Source organism: Gracilinanus agilis, chromosome 1 (genome assembly GCF_016433145.1).
Source record: "Gracilinanus agilis isolate LMUSP501 chromosome 1, AgileGrace, whole genome shotgun sequence".
NCBI classification, from domain to species: domain Eukaryota; kingdom Metazoa; phylum Chordata; class Mammalia; order Didelphimorphia; family Didelphidae; genus Gracilinanus; species Gracilinanus agilis.
Genome location: NC_058130.1, coordinates 618725348 through 618746315, shown reverse-complemented (window position 1 = coordinate 618746315; position 20968 = coordinate 618725348). Strand labels below are relative to the sequence as shown.

At 40.4% G+C, this 20968-nt stretch overlaps 1 protein-coding gene across 2 annotated transcripts in view; it reads right to left on the bottom strand.

Annotated features, from left to right (window-relative positions):
* The window catches only part of DUSP22 (dual specificity phosphatase 22), an 85972-nt gene extending 72312 nt beyond the window's left edge, over positions 1–13660 (bottom strand). For both annotated transcript variants that reach the window (XM_044668219.1, XR_006505792.1), the window contains exons 1-2: positions 13306–13660; positions 2551–2584 (exon numbers count right to left, since the gene is read on the bottom strand). In XM_044668219.1, coding sequence (XP_044524154.1) covers positions 2551–2584; positions 13306–13326 — 55 coding nt within the window. In that variant the 5' untranslated portion in view covers positions 13327–13660. The remainder of the gene's footprint in view (positions 1–2550; positions 2585–13305) is intronic.
* Between the last annotated feature and the right edge of the window lie 7308 nt (positions 13661–20968).

Genomic DNA, 20968 nt, shown 5'->3' with positions numbered 1-20968 from the left:
GGAAGGAAGGAAGGAAGGAAGGAAGGAAGGAAGGAAGGAAAAGAAACAGGCAATGGGTAACCATTTCTGAGCAGAGGAATGAGATGCTAAAAGCAGAAATTCAGGAAGATTATGCTGGTGGTGGTGTTCTGGGTGGGGTGGAGACAAAATAGGATGAAGACAGAGAGACCATGTGGGAGGCTACTGTACAAGGGTAGAAAGGGTCTGAAAAATAAAAAAATAAAAAAAAAAAACAATTCCCAGGAAAATAAAATTCCTCACACATGTAATTCATTAAGTAGGGCCACAAAGGTATCACACAGGCATCCCCCAGGGTGGTGGCTGCTTTTTCAGAATTTCACAGCTAAATTAGCAATTCAAAAATAATTATAAACGGGACTATTTTTTAACAATATCCTCTAATAGCAATTAACAGCTGCCATCTCCCTGAGCTGAGTTCCCTAGGAAGCTAATTAGTTGGCACTAAGAGTCTATTGGGGTAAAGAGAGGAAAGTCAGCATTATTTAGGAAAATGCTAAGGATTTTTTCCTTTTAAAAATAAATCAGTTTTAAAGAAAAGCCATCCCAAGAACTTGAAAGCACACAAATTAAAATAGTAGCTAAAAATGCATCACACTAGTGACTATGCCACCACAGTTGGGTTATATTTGGCTTCTTCAGGAGGAAGGATGGTGTGCTAAGCAGGCATGTGTGGGGAAAAGGCCATTTTATTGTAGTCTGGTACCTGTGGCAACATGTCATCCCCAAGTTTCATAACATATTCCACTCCTGTTAGTCACATCGTCTCTGGTTCTAAAGAACTATGGTTCTCATGTAAATAATGGCCAGGACATCTGTTCACAGATATGTACTGGTCTACCAAGTCACGTGAAGGGCTTATCTACCGGATGGAGGTGACAGGAGCACCTGCCTCACAGGATTGTTGTAAAAATTAAATGAGATAAGGGTAGTTTGGTGGCTCAGTGGATAAAGAGTCAGGCCTAGAGTCAGGAAGATCTCAGTTCCAATTTGGCCTCTGGCATGTCCTAGCTCCTGGGCAAGTCACTTAACTCCAACTGCCCTAGTCCTTACTGCTCTTAATATTTAGATTCAATTCTAAGACAGAAGGTAAGGGTTAAAAAAATGAAATAAGATAACTCAAATAAAGCATTTTTTGCCAACCTCAAAGTGCTATATAAATGCAAGTTCTTATTATTGTTATTACCAGGTTCGGTTGAAAGGGATTAAGGGGAAATAACTATGGTGGGGGAAAAAGGTAATAAGCTTAATAATAGGGCAGCAAGGTGGCTCAATAGATAAGATTACCAGACCTAGAATCAGAAAGATTTGAGTTTAAATCTGGCCTGAGACACTGACTAGCAACTGGACAAGTCACTTTACCCTGTTTGCCTCAGTTTCCTCACTTATTAAAAAAATTGAAGGAAATGGCAAGAATCTTTACCAAGAAAACACCAAAATGGGGTCACAAAGAGTCAGAAGACTAAAATGACTCAACAACAAAGGTAATAATTATTATTGTTATTTTTTAAAATCCTTACCTTCCATCTTAGAATCAATACTATGTATTGGTTCCAAGGCAGAAGAGTGGTAAGGACTAGGCAATTGGGGTTAAGTGACTTGCCCAGGGTCACACAGCTAGGAAGTGTCTGCAGCCACATTTGAACCTAGGACCTCCCATCTCTAGACCTAGCTCTCAATCCATTCAACTACCCACCTGCCCCCTGTTGTAATTATTATTACAAAAGTTTAGTTGAAAAGAACTAAAGAGAAATTCTCTAAAGGGAAGTAACTATAGTGTAAAACAAATGCAATGAGTCCTTGTCATGAATTCAGGGTATTTAATAATCTAGTCACAAAAACTAAAGAGACAGATCATATCCCAGAATTAATTTACCTATAAACATACCATATCCTCCAGTAGAATATAAGTTGGTCTTTGAAGGCAAAGACTCTCTCACTTTGTATCCTTGGTGATTAACACAATACTTAAAATACAACAGGAACAATAAATGGTTGTTGATTGACTGAGGAGCTAATGTTTTTTTCAATCATTTCAGTTGTGTCTGACTCTTCATGACCCCATTTGGAGTTTTCTTGGTAAAGATGCTAGAGTGGTCTGCTATTTTACAGATGAGGAAACTGAGGCAAACAGGGTTAAGTGACTTTCTCAGGGTCAGAGACCTAGTAAATATCTGAGGTCAGATTTGAACTCAGGAAGATGAGTCTTCCTGACTCTTGGTTTAGCACTGACATTAAATTAAGATAGATGCGTGACAATGAGTTTGCAGATGAGGGAATGTAAACAAATCCTCTACCAGAATTAGAATTAAAACCAAATTTTCCATGAGAACAGGGAGATTCTTAACCTGGGGTCTGTGAACTCTTTCAAAAAACATTCTGATGACTGAATTTCAACATCAATTGGGTTTTTGGGGGGCTAATCTTATTCATTTCATTATATGTATTTTAAAATATTTTTTCCTTCTGCATAAGCTACCTCCAAATCACAAATAAGCATTCTTCAAATGTCCCTTTAAAACATGCACTCACCTTTAAAGTTGCCAACGTAGAGACCGGGCAGGATCTAGGGGAAAGAAAGGCACACACACAAAAAGTAAATGGTGGGGCAAAGGTTAATAAAGTTTCATTTGCTCTGAGGAAAGGGCAGGGGAGGGAAGTAACCTGCTGGGTAAGTATTCTGATAGTGCTCTACTTTCTTTAGCATCAGCTTCCAGTCATCCCTTGGGCTGGTCTAGTACTCCCTCATTCCTTTCATCACAATATATATTTTTTAAACCCTTGCCTTCTGTCTTAGAATTAACACTGTATATTTGTTTCAAGGCATCAGAGCAGTAAGGGCTAGGCAATGGGGGTTAAGTGACTTGCCCAGAGTCACATGGCTAGGAAGTATCTGAGGCCAGATTTAAACCCAGGATCTCTCCTCCCTGTAGGCCTGGCTCTCAATCCACTAAGCCATCTAGCTGCCCCCTAATCACAATATATTTTAAGGAGTCTAGGATCTGACCCTCAGACCCATCAGAAATGTACTCTAAGGGATTTATGGAAGGTCAAGTGTCATTGTCAAACTGATGAGAGCTAAAGTTGGGAAAAGGGTTCCACTATTTCCCAATTTTTTTCCCCTCTAGGTGTTCCATTGACCCATTTTCCAAGAAAACATCTTGAACTTCCAAGATAGTCCTACTATCACTCCTGCCCTTCTTTGCATGTTCCCAATTATAAAATGAGAATTCATCTAGATAACCAGATCTAGAAAATCAGGTCCATTCCAGCTTTAAATTTGTGGTGCCATAGCATTGAAGAATCCTAGACATACAGAATACATCTGCAATGGACATGGCCCTGGTCAGGAAGTTAGGATTTGGTCTCAAACCTTCCACTATTAACTACTATAAAATATGACTTATTGTTTCAGTTGTATCTAATTCTTCATGACCTCTCTTTTTTGTTTTTTTGCCAAGAAAACCTCAGAAGAGTCTGACACGAATGAAAAATGCCTGGACAACAGACTTTAAAAGCCAATGAGAAAAGAAAACTAATGCTGAGAGAGTTTAGGTGTTACTTGTCTAAGGTCACACAGCTAAGGTTTGAAGAACTTGATTTTTTTCTGATTCTCAGTTTACTACTTCATACTGCCTCCAATAGCTACTATAGGATCATAGGATCAAAGCTCTGCAGTTGGAAAGAATTTCATTGGCTATCCAATCCAACCATTTCTCTTTAGAGATGATGAAACTGAGGCTCAACAAGGTTTTGATTTGACTAGGTTCACACAGGTAGTAAAGATCTTTCAGTATTTGAATCTAGGCTTTGTAAGAGACAATAATGTGAAACAATAATGTGAGCTTAGAAAAGTAGACCTGGGGGTGGGAGGCAGCTAGGTACCTTAGTGGATTGAGCCATGCCTACAGTCCAGGGAAATCTGGCCTCTGACACTTCCCCTAGCCCTGTGGATCCTGGGCACGTTACTTAATCCCCATTGCCCAGCCCTTACTGCTCTTCTGCCTTAGAACCAATACACAGTATTGAGTCTAAAATGGAAGGTAAGGGTTTAAAAAAAAATAAAGAAAGAAAGCAGCTATCTACTTGATAAAACTTGAGGGAATATGTAGATTCACTTGTCCCAGTAGTGGATCTTAGCATGGTATACTGAGGCAAGGATTATCCTTATCCTACCCACCAAGAAGTGCTGCACGAAGCCAGCACACAGGTTGAACTTGCATTTGGTTGTACTGCAATCTAATGAGTGGAGGTCTGCCCTTGGAACTAGGAATATCTGTGAGAAAGTGCACTGCCCTTGTGCTGCGAGCAGGGTGTTGCTAAGATGTCAAGAGGGAAATGTCATGATGCTGGAATGTTCTGTATGCACTTAAAAAAAATCATAGCATACAGTGCAGCTGGCATATTTTTAGATACCCCAAACTGTTGAACATATATGGCTTCGGAGAATGCTGGTGAGGTATGTGGGCAAGTCAGAGAGCGTCTTAGCTGTGAAGGTAAGGGGGTGTGTGAGTGTGTGCTTGTGTGTATGCTTGTGTGTATGGTGTTTACACAGGCCACAAGTGCTTTTAGAGTCTCAATTGGATCTACAATCCCAATTTTTGGAAGAGGGGAGTTCCAGGAAGCCCCTTTAAAAAAAAAAGATGAAGTTCAGTTCTTCCCCATTTGTTCAGAGCTCATCTGACTCTTCAGATTTAAAAAAATGGAGTGAGGGAGAAGAAAATTTGGGAATTTTAATGTGAGAGGATGGGTAAAGAAGAAAGGCCAAGAGAGTTTGGTTAGTAGTACTAGTAATTTTGAAGGACCTTGTTAACACCTGCCTCTCATCACTATGATCTTCGGGGTCAGGGACAGGCACCATGTTCATACCAGATGAGGAAACTAAGGCAAACAGGGTTAAGTGATTTGCCCAGGGTCACAGTCAGTGTCTGAGGCTGGATTTGAACTCAGGTTTTCCTGACTCCAGAGCCAGTGCTCTTGTCCACTGTGTCACCTAAATGCCCTTTTAAATCTACCAGCTCTAAATTTTTGACACCATTTCCCCAAATCTGCCTTCCATACTATTCCCTCATGCCTGAAGAATACTCCCTTCTCACCTTATAATATCTCACTTCCTTTAAGACTCAGCTCTGGTGGCACTTCATATAGGAATTCTTCTCTTCCCATCAGTTCCTTTTCCTTATCCCAGCTCCCAAACCTAGCTCCCCAAGATCCTGTTCTCAGGCACCTTCTCTAGCAATAGCCTTCAGTCCTAGAATTCATATCCCTACAACAATGCTCTTATTAATATATCTAAGTTCTACTCATTACTAAATTCCCTTCTGCTACCAGACTACAACCTCCCAGAAAGCTAGGACTGAATCAGACACTATGATGGTCTGCACATAGGAGCTATTCAGTATTTGTTAAACGAATGAACGAACACTAGAAGAGGGCAATGCGAGGTACAAGAGACACAAGACGTGACAAAAGAAGAGTCTGAGGGCCAGTGAGCAGGAGTTATTGGACTTTCTCTCTTGCCTCATTCCAAGGACATCCACAATGAGGTCACTGGCCAAAGTCACATCAGAGCAGAGGAACAGGTGCCACAAGTAGACAGGGGATCCTGGAAATAGAACTGCCAAGTCAGATTTGAAGAGATAACTGAGAAAGGACAAAAGAAAAATGAGCACCTCATACACAGTGTGAGGACTTTTATTTCTTGGTATAAGATGTTAGAAGATGAAGCTGTGCTGCTAAAACATGTGTATGGCCAATAAGAGGAAATTATCCCATTGTTAAGATTGAATAATCAAGGCAGAATTTAAAGATTGGAGATAGAATTATGATAGCCAGTCAAATACTCAGCTCATGCCTCCTTTATTTCCGCATACAATAAGACATTAAGTTGTACATACTAACTCTGCAGACAGAGCACCCAGGTTCAAATCCCTCCTAGCAATTTACTACCTATGTGACCTTGAGCAAGTAATTCATCCTCCCTAAGCCTTGAATAAAAGGACTATACTAGAAGGCCTCAGGTGGCTCAGTAGATAAGTGAGCCAAGTCTTGAGAGAGGAGGTTCTAGGTTCAGATCTAACTTTAGGGTCAGAGCCAAGATGGTAACTTAGTAGCAGGGAACACTGGAACTGCTCAGAGAATACTTCCAAATCAAATCTGGCCTCAGACACTTCCTAGCTATATGACCCTGGGCAAGTCACTTAACCCCAATTGCCTAGCCCTTACCAATCTTCTAATTGATTCTCAGAAGGTAAAAGTTATGATTAATAATAAATAATAAATGCTGTTATTATTTTTAAGTCCTTTGAACCCTAGCGCTTGTGAACCTATGACCAAACTAAAAGACAAGAAAACCTTAAACAAGAGACACCTTTTAAAACTTTTATTATTGGGGGAAATGGGAAAACCACCTGACCAGGACTTAAGTCAATAGTTCCATGTTGAAAGGCATGTTAAATGAGCCCTAGATTTCATCTTGGCAGCTAAATGGCTCAGTGGATAGAATGCTAGGCATGGAGTTAAGAGAATCTGAGTTCAAATCTGGCCTCAGATACTTCCTAGCTACTCGACCCTGGAAACATCATTTAACCCAACTGCCTGGCCTTACCACTCTTCTGCCTGAGAACCAATACTTAGTGTCAATTCTAAGACAGAAGGTAAGAGTTAAAAAAAAAAAAATCTGGGCTCAAATTCCACCTCAGAAATTCTGTGTAAAATTAGACAAGTAGATTAATGTCTCTAGGTCTGTTTTTTCAACTATAAAATGAGAGGGTTTGGAATCAGTGGGTTCTAAGTCCCTTTCCAGCTATAAATTTATAAGTCTATGAGCCTAAATTTCTCCAAAACATAAAATAAAAATCTTATTATGTGACTTTCTCAGATGCTACTCAGATACAAAAACTCAAGCAGCCTTACCAAAATAAAGGATAGGGAAGAAGATCATCTCCCAGAAAGATAGCTTGTAATGAAGGACCACAAGAGGATGGAAGTCTGGAGCATCAGCTAGTGAATAGCTCTTGAAGTGCAAAAACAATGGGCCCTCAAACTAGGTTTGGGCACCATGAGAACTCCTCTGTGACTGCTGTAGAAACAAACAGCAAAGCCTTCCCAGTGGCTGAGACAAAGCCTTTGACTAATGCTACTCTCTGACACAACACCAGTCAGAAAGGAACAAAGAGTTCTGGTCTGAGTTAAAGAATAATCCAGGAATAAATAACGAAGACACTCATCTTCCAAGAGAACAGCAGGAGCACTTATTGAGATTGTGAGATCTTCCAAACAATTCTTTTTAACAGATGCTGGGATCCTGAGTAATGCCTTCCCCTTCTCAGAGGTTGTATACTATGCTATATGAGTACACAGAGACCAACAAAGTAGACCAAGTACTTCAAAAGAGACTGGGGCAGTCAGGTGGCTCAGTGGATGGAGAGACAGGCCTAGAGGCAGGTGATCCTAGATTCAAATGTGACCTCAGATACTTCCTCGCTATAAGACCCTGAACAAGTCACTTAACCCCAATTGCTAGCCTTTACCATTCTTCTGCCTTGGAAGTGTTTTTTTGCTTTTAAGACAGAAAGTGAGAGTTAAAAAAAAAAAGGAAATAGATACATTTGACTTATCATTAAAAAAACCCTTACCTTTTTAATGATACTTGATATTTGCTTGTTTCCCCCACATTAATTCTATCTGAAACATACTCCCCCCCCCCTCTCAATCAGTCTGTCTGTGTCTGTGTCTGTGTCTGTGTCTGTGTCTGTGTCTGTGTCTGTGTCTGTGTCTGTGTCTGTGTCTCTCTCTCTCTCTCTCCCCCCCCCCCTCTGTCTCTCTCTAGATCTAGTAACCTATCTAACCAGGCACAAATTACAAAATAGCTTGATAAACAAGACTAGGAACCAGAAAGACTGGATTTTCACACTTTCCTCAAAATCAAAAGGGACTAGATGATTTCCTTGGGGAACCAAATCACCATGAATAAAACTCAGGAGATTTAGCTGTCTCCCCAAAGGCTCAACAGGTTTGCAATAACATAGAAGGATCTCAAAGCTGATACATGCAGAATTTTAATGTTAAACTTTTTTATGTTAAAAAAATCCAAAAGCTTTTCAAGGAAAAAGGGAAGGGGAAAGAAACTAAAAATCAAAGGTCACACATAGATTGGAAAAGTGAAGGGGAACCTTACCAGTTAACTTGTCCAATGCATTCATCTGACAGAGAAAAGGAACTAAGACACTAAGAGTTTTAAGTGACTTGCATAAAGTTCATAGCTATTAGGAAAGGGGAATAAGCAATGATATAGTATTTACTGGGTTCCAGGGTTTGTGCTATTTGCTTGCACCCCCCCTCTTTTAAACCCTTACTTTCTGTCTTAGTAAGACAGAAGGACAAGGTTTAGGCAACAGGGGTTAAATGACTTGCCCAGGATCACACAGCTAGGACCCATCTGAGATCACATCTGAACTCAGGTCCTTCCAACTCCAAGTCTGGCAACTCTTTCCACTATGCCACTTAGTTGCCCTTGTGCTAAGTGCTTTTTGCAAATGTTAACTCATATGAGCCTCAAGAAAACTCTGGAAGGTAAGGGCCATTATTATGTTCATTTTACAATTAAAGGAACCAAGGCAAACAATGTTAAGTGACTTGCCCAGGGTCACAAAGCTACGGATGTGTCCAAGGCTAGATTTGGATTCAGGTTTTCCTGACTCCTGACCCAGTACTCTATCCACCATGCCTAGATGCCTCTAGCAGGCATTGGAATAGGATTCCAACTAAAGTCCCCTTGACTCCAAAGCCATCACTCTCTTTCCACTGTTATCACAGAGTCTCCCCCGTGGACACCACAAGACCATGATCCTTTTCCTTTCTCTATCTTCCTATGATTTTATTTACAAAAGGAAAATTTTGAAACAATGAAAGAATGCTGGTAGTTGTAATAACAATAATGATAGAAGCAGCTAGGTGGCTTATGTATGGAGAGCCAGTTCTACAAGTCCCACTTTCAAATCTGTCCTCAAATACTGCCTAGCTTTGTGACCCTAGGCAAGTCACTTAACCCCAACTGCCTAAGTCTTCTGTCTTGGAACCCATACTTGGTATCAACTCTATGACAGAAGGTAAGAGTTTTAAAAATAACAACAACAATCATAATAATAATTGCTAGCCTTTAAGAGCATTTTAAGGTTTGCAAAGCACTTCTGCAATTATCTCACTTTTCTTTTAACCACCTTGGGAGAAAAATGCTATTATTATCCCCATTTTTCAGCTGAGGAAATGGAGGCAGAGATAGAAGTTAAGTAACTTGCCCAATGTCACACAGTTACTAAGTATCTGAGCCCATACAAGAACTTGGGTTTTTCTTACAAATACAGTGCTGTGTAGAGCCTTGCACAGGATTAAAGCAACAACTCCAGTTTAGAGTTAGCTCCTCTGTGTCTGCTCTTTAGCTGAAGCCTTCCCCCGTGGCATCTTCCCAAGGACAGCAGAGCCACTCAGGGGGTCAAAAGTCAGACAAATGAAAAAGGCAATATATAAAAGATATCGAAACTTCAGTCACTTCTTGGGAACAAATTGTAGCACAACCTCACACCCAATAAGCTTAACAAATGATCGTTGGATTAATCTTGTACAAATAAACAATTTTGAAAAAAGAACAGAACCAGGAGGATAATTTATGCAACCAAAAAGAACTATAAATAGAAACAACTGTAAAGAATTATGATCAATGCAATGACCAGCCATAACTGCAGAGGACCGATAATGAAACGGGGCAAAAAGGGGACCATGAGTTTTTTGTTCAAGGATTCAAGGAAGACTATCATCCCCACTGATGCAGTGCAAAGAACACTGATCTAAGTCAAAGAGCCTGTGTCTCGGCCGGTTATCAACTTTGTGTCCTTGGGGAAATAAACTTTAACCTCTCTAGGTCTCAATTACTTCATCTGTAAAATGGGATATCTATCTCACAAGATTGTTTCAAGGAAAGCTTTAAACACCTTAAAAATTGTGTTTTGGGACAGCAAGGTGGCTTAGTGGATAGTCAGACCGGGAGTTGTAAGGACCATTAAAATCTGGCCTCAGATACTGTCACACAAGTCACTTATCCCTAAATGCCTAACCCTTACTGGTCTTCCACCTTAGAATCAATATTTGTTATTGATACTATGATAGACCATAAAGTTTTTTTAAAAGCTGTGTTATTTTTATTACCCAAATAGCCACCCCACTTGTACATGGATGCTCAGAAACTGAAAGGATTGATGAATATAGATTTAGAGCCAAGAGTAATTCTGGAAGTCCACCTAGTTCCAAACCTCTCAATTTAGTTAAGGAAACAAAGATCCAGATAAGTGAAGTGTGACTTGCTCAAACTCAGCATGTCCTAAACAGTTCTCATCATGTTTCTCAACACACCTGTTTCTCTTCCAAACTTCCTTCCGTTGACGTCATCATCACTGAAGTTCATCAACTCAAGAGTCATATTCAATTCTTGGCACACTCTCAAATCTAATCAATTGTCAAATCTTGTTGATTTGTTGATTCGACCTCTACAAAATCTCTTATATCCATCTCCTTCTCTCTTCCCACATAGGCATCAACCTAGTTGAGACCTTACTTGTCTTTCCACTGGACTATTACAATGGCCTTCTTAGGAGGTTTCCCTTCCTCCAGACTCTCTCCAAACCTCTCTCCCTATTACTACCAAATTGATTCCTCTGCCAGGGAGTCAGGAGATAAGAATTCTGACACCATTTCTGGCAATAACTATGTTCCGGCCTGGGTCAAATTACTTAATCTCACCATGTCAATGTTTATGAAATGTAAGTGACTATTCTATTGACCTGATGCTGATAATGAAGGGAAAATTCATGACCACAATAATAACAGGCTTGAAAAAGTTTTGGAAGAAATGCACAAATTCAAAAAAACACTGCTGGGGCAGCTAGGTGGCTCAGTGGTTAGCCAGGCCTAGAGAAGGAAGGTCCTGGGTTCAAGTGCGGCCTCAAGACTTCCTGGCTATGTGACCCTCCCCACCCCACCCCCACCCCCACACACACACACATATAAGTCAATTAACCCTAATTGCCTAGCCTTACCATTCTTCTGCCTTGGACCGGGTTACTTAGTATCAATTGGAAGATAAAAGGTAAGGGTTGTCTGGTTGGCTTTTTTTTTTTTTAAAAAACATTGCTGGTTCATTCATTACAATGATTACAACTACAGACTTGAAAAAATGTATGTAACCATTTTCACCTGTATTTTATATATAATGTAACAGTTCTATCAATTAAATATTAAGAGGCAACCAGTGAGCAAGTCAAACAAGAAGCAGTTTAAATAGAAACCCAAAGTTGATTAAATAGAATCACTATCAATTCAAAGTCTAATTTATCCCACAAATTGGTGACAGACTTTTTCTTTAAGAGAAGTACTGAAGGGCATTATAAAGGTATATCTCCAAATTGGGAATAACCTTTATTTTATTCAAACATTCTCTTGGGAGAAAGAAACAAGTTACAGAATAAAGACCCTGCCTGATACAATGGAAAGAATGCTGAAGTTGGAATGATAAGACTCAGGTTCAAATCCCAACTCTGTTGTTTACTACCTATGTGACCTTGAAACTGAGTCTCAGTTTCTTCATTTTTAAAATGAGGGGGTTGGAATAGATCTCCTAGTCTAAACTAAGGTCCCTTCTTGCTCTTAGATCTGTGATCCTAACCATAACCAGAGTGGACCAACTACATAAAATTATTCTCTCTCACACTACATCTCATAACACTCTGAAACCGGGTTTCAAAAGTTTGGAAGTTTGGTTTGGAAGTTCAAAATATTTAGACGACTTATGCTACTTATTATACTATGTACTTTTCTCTCTCATTCTATTCTCCCTACTATCGGTATCTGTTTTTCCTCTCCATTATTCGGTATTACCACTGGTGGCACTCATGCGTCAGAGGATGCCAGTCCCAGAGTTAAAAGCAGCAGAATCTGAAACAATAATTCCAATTTCCTCTAACCATTTGAATAATGGAATAAATGTACTTATGCTGGGAGTATGGGATGAAATGGGGAAGGGTCGTTTCCCTTAAGGGGATCTCTGGCTATTAGTTCAATACATTCCGTCCAGGGAGCATCAGCAGAGCCTGGATTCTACCACCTTCCTGAGACGTCAAAGGAACAGCTTGGCCATAGGACCTGAGACTAACACCCGACTAGGGGTGGGGCAAGGGGAAACTGGACTAGCCCAGGGTGGGGCTGAGGAGCTGGGAGACAAAAGCACCAGGCTGGAGAAAGATGGGTTCTATCCAGGCAAAGGCTGCAAGGTTAAGGAGCCAACAGGTTTCCCTCTTAGTGGAGAACCCGGGCGTAAACTTTAGGACAAAAAGCAGAATCTAGATTCACTTCCTCCAAGGCGAGAAGCAGTTTTTTTTTTTTTTTAAAGGGTCCCACCCTCTACCAGCGTAGCTAGGTAGCTATCCCAAGCAACTTCTACAAGCCCCAGGTTTATATTTTTAAAAAAAGAAAAAGAAAGAAAAAAAAACTCTAGGGAAGTGGAGGGTGGGGAGCTACCCAAAGAGATAAAGGAAATTACGAGAGAAGATTCAGAGAAGACGCCCAGATGACCCACAAGGTGGGTGGACGATGTTTAAAGAGCCTCGGAGGGGAGGGGAAGAAAAGAGAAGAAACCACAAGCTCTCAGCTCCACCGCGCTCCCGCTAGGGACAGGTCAGAACCACGTCCTAGCCCAGCAAGTGTAAATAGCTTTTAAAAGGGCACGGTGGTTGGTGAGAACAAGTGGTCCATAGCCGCAGAAGGCATCCAGCATACAGGGCAAACGCCTGGGGGCTGTTTGCCGGGAAGCCTTCCCTAGAAGGAGGGCGGGGGATTTTCAACAGTATTGACCTCTACCGGCCATTCCCCCCCCCCAAAAAAAAAATTGCAGAAGCATCTATCTCTCAACCCCGATCCATTCCCACCGCTTGCACCACCCATCTCCCTGCCCTAAGCAGAAATTAAAAGCATTTTTTTAAGAATACTACACCCAATCCTAAAAATACAAACATTTGAACGGAGAAGCAAAGCATGCTTTTTTTCCGAGAGCTGGCTAAGCCCAAATAAAGGAGGATGGAGGATGCAGGGTGGAGGGTGGAGAGTGAAGAGTCAAAGCAAGGGGATGGTGTTAGAAAAGGGGAAATCAAGGCTTTCCCCACCTTTCCCAGTCCTCAATTATAAAGGAGGTGAGCTGAGCAGGATAACAAGCAGACACAAACAAAAAGAAACATACATTACCTTGTTCATCCCATTCCCCATGGTGGCTATAAGCGAAATGAACTTTAGCACCCCTGGAAATGTGGCTGCAGGATCGCTAATTGCATGTTACAACAGGAGGAGGAGAAGCAGGAAAGGGAGGAGGCACTAAGGAGGAATGGATTACACGCAAGATAAATAATAATAATTAATAATATAGAGGGAGACGTTCTATACTTTTTTCTTTTTTTTTTTTCTTTTTTTTTCTTTTTGGCTTTCTCCCGGTGCCAGGAGATTGGCAGCCTTGGGACTTCCCTAGCCCGAGAACATCTGAACTAAAGGGCTTCTTTTGCCAGGAAATGGGTTCTAAGCTTAGCCCTCCTCCACCCCCACGTGTGAGTCAAGCCAGACCTCCTCCTAACCCTTCCGTGGCCCCCCGCCTCACCCCGCCCAGCACGGCGCTCATTCCCTTCCACGGGATTTGTAGTCTCACCCTTTGAGGCGTTGCAGTCTCAGCCCCTGACTGCAGAACTACAATTCCCGACATGCATTTTGGTCGGGAATGGGGACGGCGAGGGGTGGGAATCCGAGAAGTAGAGGCAGTGACATTCACACTGCTTGAAGAGCGCAGACGCCGTCGCAGTTGCGCTTACCCTTAATACGCTGTTGTTGTTTCTGCTGCTTTTTATTCACTTTCATTCCTGGAAGGATGCATAAATCTCAGGGTTTGGTGGGTGGCAGAAGTAGAGTGCTTCTGCTAATCCGCCGACAGTGTACCCAAAATAAGGTCACAAGATGTTATGTCTAAGACTGAATCTAAGTGAAATGCAAAGCCACATTGGGGGCTTTTTTTTTTCTTTCTTTCGCGCCTGCTTTGGTTAAATCCCCTTTGGTGAAATACAGGGAGCCTTGTTACCAGAAATTGCAGCTCTGACTTTAATTAATGCCTCAGTGAGCAAGGTGCTAATCAAAACTCCTCGGTCCCTGTGGCTAACGTGCTTGGGTTTTCTTGGGATTGTCCAGAGTAGAACAGCGGACTTCCCCCTTGCGCTGTCCCTCTTTGTGTTAGGTGAATTAGGATGAGAACCCAGTGTCCCATACTCCATTTGATGGCTTGGCAGCATATCCATTCAAGGAATATTAAGTGATGTTTTCATTATAGAAGATTTTTTCTCATTAAGATTTATTTTCAAATATCAAATATGTTTTCTCCCTCCCTCTTTTAAAAAAAAAGGAATTTAATTTTTTTTAATGTCAAAAATATATATCCTCTTCCCATTTCCCCTCCTAAACCTCAAGGAGGGGGGAATATTTAAAACAAGCATAGGGACAGCTAGGTGGCTCAGTGGAAAGAGCCAAGTCTGGAGTTGGGGGGACTTGAATTCAAGTCTGACCTCAGATGTGTCCCTGGCCAAGTCACTTAACCCTAGTTGTCTTCTGCCTTGAAACCAATACTCACTGTTGATTTTTAAGACCAAAGACGAGTTTTAAAACAACAATGACAACAAATAAATATTGTCAATCAAGCAAACTCCCCATTTTGGATATATTAAGGGGCAAAAAATGGCTCATTCTACACCCAGAGTCTAATTTCTTGATCAGCTTAAGTCTTTCAAAATTGTCAGTCTTTACACTGTTGTTCTCATATCAAATGTTCTGGTTCTGCTTCCTTGGCTCAGTCAGTTCATACAAGTCTTCAAGACACATTTTTAAGTTCCTACTATGTGTAGGACACTACTAGATTCTAAGTGTACAAAGACAAATACTGTAAAAGTCCTTTGGAGTTGGTGAAGCAGAAAGATCCCAGGTTTGGAGTTGTATACCTGAAAAAAAAAAACTACCAAAATAGTTGTAATAAGGAGTCTTTAATGGGGATTTTTAAAAATTGCAGTCTAGTCTGGGTTACCCCCATGGCAACAGGCACCAGGTACCAGCCACCCAGATACTAGGGGTCTCCAGATTGAAAATATAGAGTAAGAGGTAGCTAAAGTTTTTAATGGGGGAGAAGGGGAAAAACCTGATTAGCATGAGTTCACAGAAACTTGGGTTAGCCAGCTTTAACCTGGTCTAGGCTGAGAGTGGGGTTTTTTTCTTTAGATTTGATTGTCTTTTTCATTCAGTCCTCAGCCCAAGGGAAAGAGGTAAAGTCAATTCAGTGTCAATTCAGAGTCATCAAGTCTTTTGATGACTTTGTTTTAGCATCCTGGGACAGAAAATTCTATTCAACTAAAGTTCTCAGAGTCAAATGTCCTCAATTCAAATTCTGATTCTGGGATTTATAAATATGTGGTTTTTAGACTTCAGTTTCTTCTAGGGGGAAATTAATGTAGTCAGACTAGCTCAGTAAATTTGTCAATAAACATTTATTTAAAACCTACTATATGCTAGACACTGTGCTAAACAGCCCAGGGATACAAATATGAAAAAGTAGTCCACACCATCAAGAAGTTTATTGTATAATGGGGAAAGATAATACCCAAAGGATTGGGGGGGGGGGGGGAGGGAGCAGGAAGGGCCAGAACTCAAGTTCTAAATCTATGTTCTTATTCCTTATCTCATCAGGGAGATTCTAAACTCCTGAGGATCCAGTCAAACCCTACAAACAGTGCTTTGCAGGTGATAGGTATTCAATAAATATGGCTGCTAGCATCCTGAGGTATTGAGTAAATATTCTATTATAATATAAATGATATTGTTGTGTGGGGCTTGAGGTGAACCTCCTGGTTTGGGATGAGTACCCTTTGCAAGAATGCAAGACTCCATAACTTAGCTTAAAAATAAGCAGAGAAATTTATTAATTTAGAATTCATGTTGAATTTGGCTGGGAGGACAGCATAGATATCTTAGGTACAACCCAATGGTATCAAAGCATAGCCTGGAGGTGTATCTCTGTGTCCATCTCCAAACCTAAGGGAGAATCCAAGGAGGGTAATTCTCTCTAGGGACTTTCTCTTGGATGCCCAGGCCCTTATCAGGAGTTCTTTGATGATTTAGGGTTAGTAGTCACAAGAATGCAAGGAAACAAAGGAATTTTCCTGCTTACAGTTTGGCATGAAACACTTCTATAATTTGGGGATGCAAGGTAAACCTAGAGACCCATATTAATATTGCTGTTGTGGGAGAGCTTAGAGGTGAAACCCCAAGTTTAGGACAGGTTACCCTTTGCAAGAGTGCAAGACTCCAATAAAAACAGAAATGTATTAATTTGGAAGTCATGTTTGTATGAAACAATCCAGCTTAAAGACAATGAAGACTACCTAGGTGAGCAGAGGCAAGTTTAATCTTTCTCATGAGATAGGGAACACACTTAAAATGGCAGTATACTTGGGCATCAGGTAAGCAGTTGCTTATATGGTCCCTAACGCAATACCCCTCATCCCATCTCTCTCCCAGTTCACCATTGACTGGTGACCATGGGCTCACAGTCTTGACCAGAAGTTCTAACTCATCACAACCATCTTCCTATATTTTATTCTTTATAAAGCAGGTGGAATGTCTTCTTCTGCAACTCAGGATAGCTTAGAGTGGCATGGCTTTTTGGAAGACATAGGGCTCACTTGGAAAATAGAAATTTATGTGCTTATTACTTCTCCTTTGAAAGAAGTCCACCATTTTGTATATTAATTCTCTCACATGTTGAAAGGCCAGGAGACAGTGTTCAGGTTGAACACTGCCTCCCTGATGTATAATTGTCATAGAGATTATATAATTGCCATAAAACTAAAAAATCTTTTGAGAAAGAAATATTTCAAGAAAGAGAGCTTGATAACTCTTTGAATCTAGATGAATTGTTTGAAGAAAGTGCCATGAAGATGTCTCAAGAAACCTCCACTGCATCAGAAGATCCCGCATAAACTTTGGAGTATAACAGATTGAACATTGGAGAGGGTGAACACAAGTATTTTGAATGTAAACTTGTATGCCACAGGGGATTGCCCCCAATTGGCTTATTGTCAATGTGCCTAGCAAACATTGGTTTGCTCTCTCTCATTCTCTCTCTCTCGATTTCTATTTCTTTTATTTCCCTCTTATCTCTAACTATTGTAGTTTAAAATAATGCATTGGGGAGACTAGTCTCCCAAAGGATCAGGGGGGTTGTGAAAGAGAATTCTTTATTATTGTCTATCCTGAGTTAACACTAACTTAAGTACCTCACTAGATTGTGAAAACAGGATTAACTCTCCTTTGTCCACCTTTTGATTGAATCAATACAAACTTGAACTAGGTGAAGGAGCTCAAAAATCACTTAGTGAATTTACACCCTCAGAAACTAAATCAGCCGGGATGAGTATTCACTTTTCCAGAAGATGAATTTTAGAAAATTCACACCCTTAGATGAGAACTTAACCTTCAGAAAGTGAGAACTTATTCTTCAGAAAGTGAGGAGTCGATCCCATAGACACTGCCTGGGCAGTGCTAGACAATTTGAAAATTTGATTGACCCCTGTGAAGAGGAGAAGGGACAAGGAGCCACCATAAAAGCCAAAATCCTTCATCTTGAGGCAGATTGTCTTTGAGAAGATTTCTTGAATCTTCTCTTGAATCTTCAATTTGAAGAGAGAGTCTTCTGGAGATAATCTTCAAAGGAGCTTCGCTGGAGACTGTGGCTTGGCTCATGGGCTTGGAACTTGGCTTCAACTTAGACTCTGACTTCTGAACTACTTCCTTGGGTGAGTAAAAAGGGCTGACTCCTTTCCCAGTTTCTGGAGATACTGGTGTCTATCTTGAAGGAGGCCATGGTGGTTACTCACCACCAGCCCTCCTGGTTGAGAACTAGTATAGGTATTTTCTCCAACCTCTTTCACATTTCTCTATTTTATTGTTTCCTCTCTATTTTGTAAATAAATTTCTGATTTGAGATACAATAAATATTGGCAACCACATAATTTCATAAAATTATTGTCTAACCATTAATTTTTATACTTATACCATGGGTTTGGGGATTTTATACTCTTTTGACAACAGGGCCTATATGACTAGAGAAAGGATGATGATGGCATGTTACTGGGTTTCTGGAACCCAAGATGGGTCATATGGTTATGTCCTATGCCTCCAAGTCAAAAGAGGGTGAACTGTCCAGTTTAGAGAATAATCAGATATCTGGGATATAAAGTAGATGTTTATCAGGAGCAAGCTGAAAGGTACCTATCTGTGCTCAATCAAGAATAAAGGGAGAAAATTGATAAATGGGCAAGAGATATGAATAGGCAATTTTCAGATAAAGAAATCAAAACTATCAATAAGCACATGAAAAAGTATTCTAAATCTCTTATAATTAGAGAAATGCAAATCAAAACAACTCTGAGGTACCACCTCATACCTAGCAGGTTGGCTAATATGACAGCAAAGGAAAGTAATAAATGTCGGAGGGGAAGTGGAAAAATAGGGACATGAATGCACTGCTGGTGGAGTTGTGAAGTGATCCAACCATTCTGAAAGGCAATTTGGAAAGGCAATTTTAAAGCCCAAAGGGCTTTAAAAGATTGCCTGCCCTTTGATCTAGCCATACCATTGCTGGGTTTGTACCCCAAAGAGATAATAAGGAAAAAGACTTGTACAAAAACACTTATAGCCACGCTATTTGTGGTGGCAAAAAATTGGAAAATGAGAGGATGCCCTTCAATTGGGTAATGGCGGAACAATTTGTGGTATCTACTAGTGATAGAATACTATTGTGCTAAAAGAAATAATGAACTAGAGGAATTCCATGTAAACTAGAATGATCTCCAGGATGTGATGCAGAGTGAAAGGAGCAGAACCAGAAGAACAAGGTACGAACAAGAACAGTGTACTGACACATTATGGCACAATCTAATGTAATGGACTTCTCTACTAGCAGCAATGCAATGATCCAGGACAATTCTGAGGGACTTATGAAAAAGAATGCTATCCACATCCAGAGAAAGAACTGTGAGAGTAGAAACTCAGAAGAAAAACAACTGCTTGATCACATGGTTCGATGGGGATATGATTAGTAGACGCTAAATGATCACTCTACTGCAAATATTAATAATATGGAAATAGGTCTTGATCAATGATACATGTAAAACCCAGTGGAATTGCTTGCTGGCTATAGGAGGGGGATGGGAGGAAGGGAGGGAAAGAACATGAATCATATAACCATGGGAAAATATTCTAAATTAATTAAATAAACTTAATTTTTAAAAAAAAGAAGGGAAAGAGGGGCAGTTGGGTTGCTCAGTGGAGTGAGAGTTAGGCATAGAAATGGAAGATCAAATGAGGAAACTAAGGCAAAAAGAGGTTAAATGGCCGACCCAGGGTCATGCAGGAACAAAAAAGACCAAGGGTTTCAAGGGGAATAATGAACAAAACACGAAGGTACGGTATTATCATTACTAGATCTCAAATTATAGTATAAAGTATTAATTATCTAACCAGTGGAAATAGGAATTAGGTCTAGACTTGAGAACTTCAAAAGGGAAAAATTCCCTCCACCAATATAGAGGCACCTTCTCAGCACTTCATAGTCTCAGAGCTCTGTATAAAACACTATGAGTCTAACTAATTGGCCCTATTTCCCTATTTGCCTTCATTTCCAGCCTCTTCTTGTTCAATAAAGCTAAAAACACAGATTACTATAATAAATACCCTCTCTACCTTTATTTTTTCTTTTAAACCCTTACCTTCCATGTTAGAACCAACACTGTGTATTGATTCTAAGGCAGAAGAGCAGTAAGGGCTAGGCAATGGGGGTAAGTGACTTGCCGAGGGTCACATAGCAAGGAAGTCTGAGGTCATATTTGAACCCAGGACTTCCCATCTAAGGGGTACCTAAGGGGTTCCTCTTCTTAGGAGAGGAATTCCAGCATGCATGCCTATTCTGCCAAGAATACATTTTTTAAAACCCTGTCCTTCCTCTGTTTCTAGTGTCTCTCATTCAGTTTGATTTTAGTCAGGTAGGGGTCAGACACTTGAGAGGATAAGTGAGTTGACAGAAACAACAACAAAAGATACAAAACTTCAGATTATATGCAATAACAAAAAAACTTTTTTTTCCTATTTGCCGATCCCAGGGCTGGTTACTAGTATGCTCCCTTTTGATCATGGGTTTCCCGAGAACTTCTGTTCAAAAGTTGAGCCACGATTAGTATTTTGGCACCTGTGGCAAGCAGGACAAAATACCTGGAAATCAACTTTCCATGACAAATTCAGTTTGGGGCAGAGGTCAGACTTTAGCCCTGTTAAGAGAAAGAATCCCAGAATGCTGCTCCTTATTAGGGAAGAACCTGGTCTCTTATAAGGCTGCTGCTACTGAGTCCACTAAATAAAAAAAGAGCTCACTTGGGATGTGGCCAGAAGCATGCTATTTGGTAGTTTCCTTGTTTAACCACTTATTCTTCCAAACTAGCTGCTAGACTCAATTGTTTCTGTGATGTGAATAGATTCCCAGGACTCTAAATTCTAGGGTTCTGAGGCAAATTTGCAACTGACCACTCTAGTTATGACTGTCAAAAAATGGCAACCCATGCCTGATTGTCTTATATGAGCTCAATTGATCTGTTTCAATTAATTGCATTTCAATGCACCATTGGAATTATGAATCTTAGTTGGATAGATCTGGGTCCTAATTAAATCCCTCCCTCCTTGAGATGATTGCTTCTAATAGCCAGCAAGACATCTGAGAACTTGGGGTGCCTATAGAATATATATATATATATATATATATATATATATATATATATAT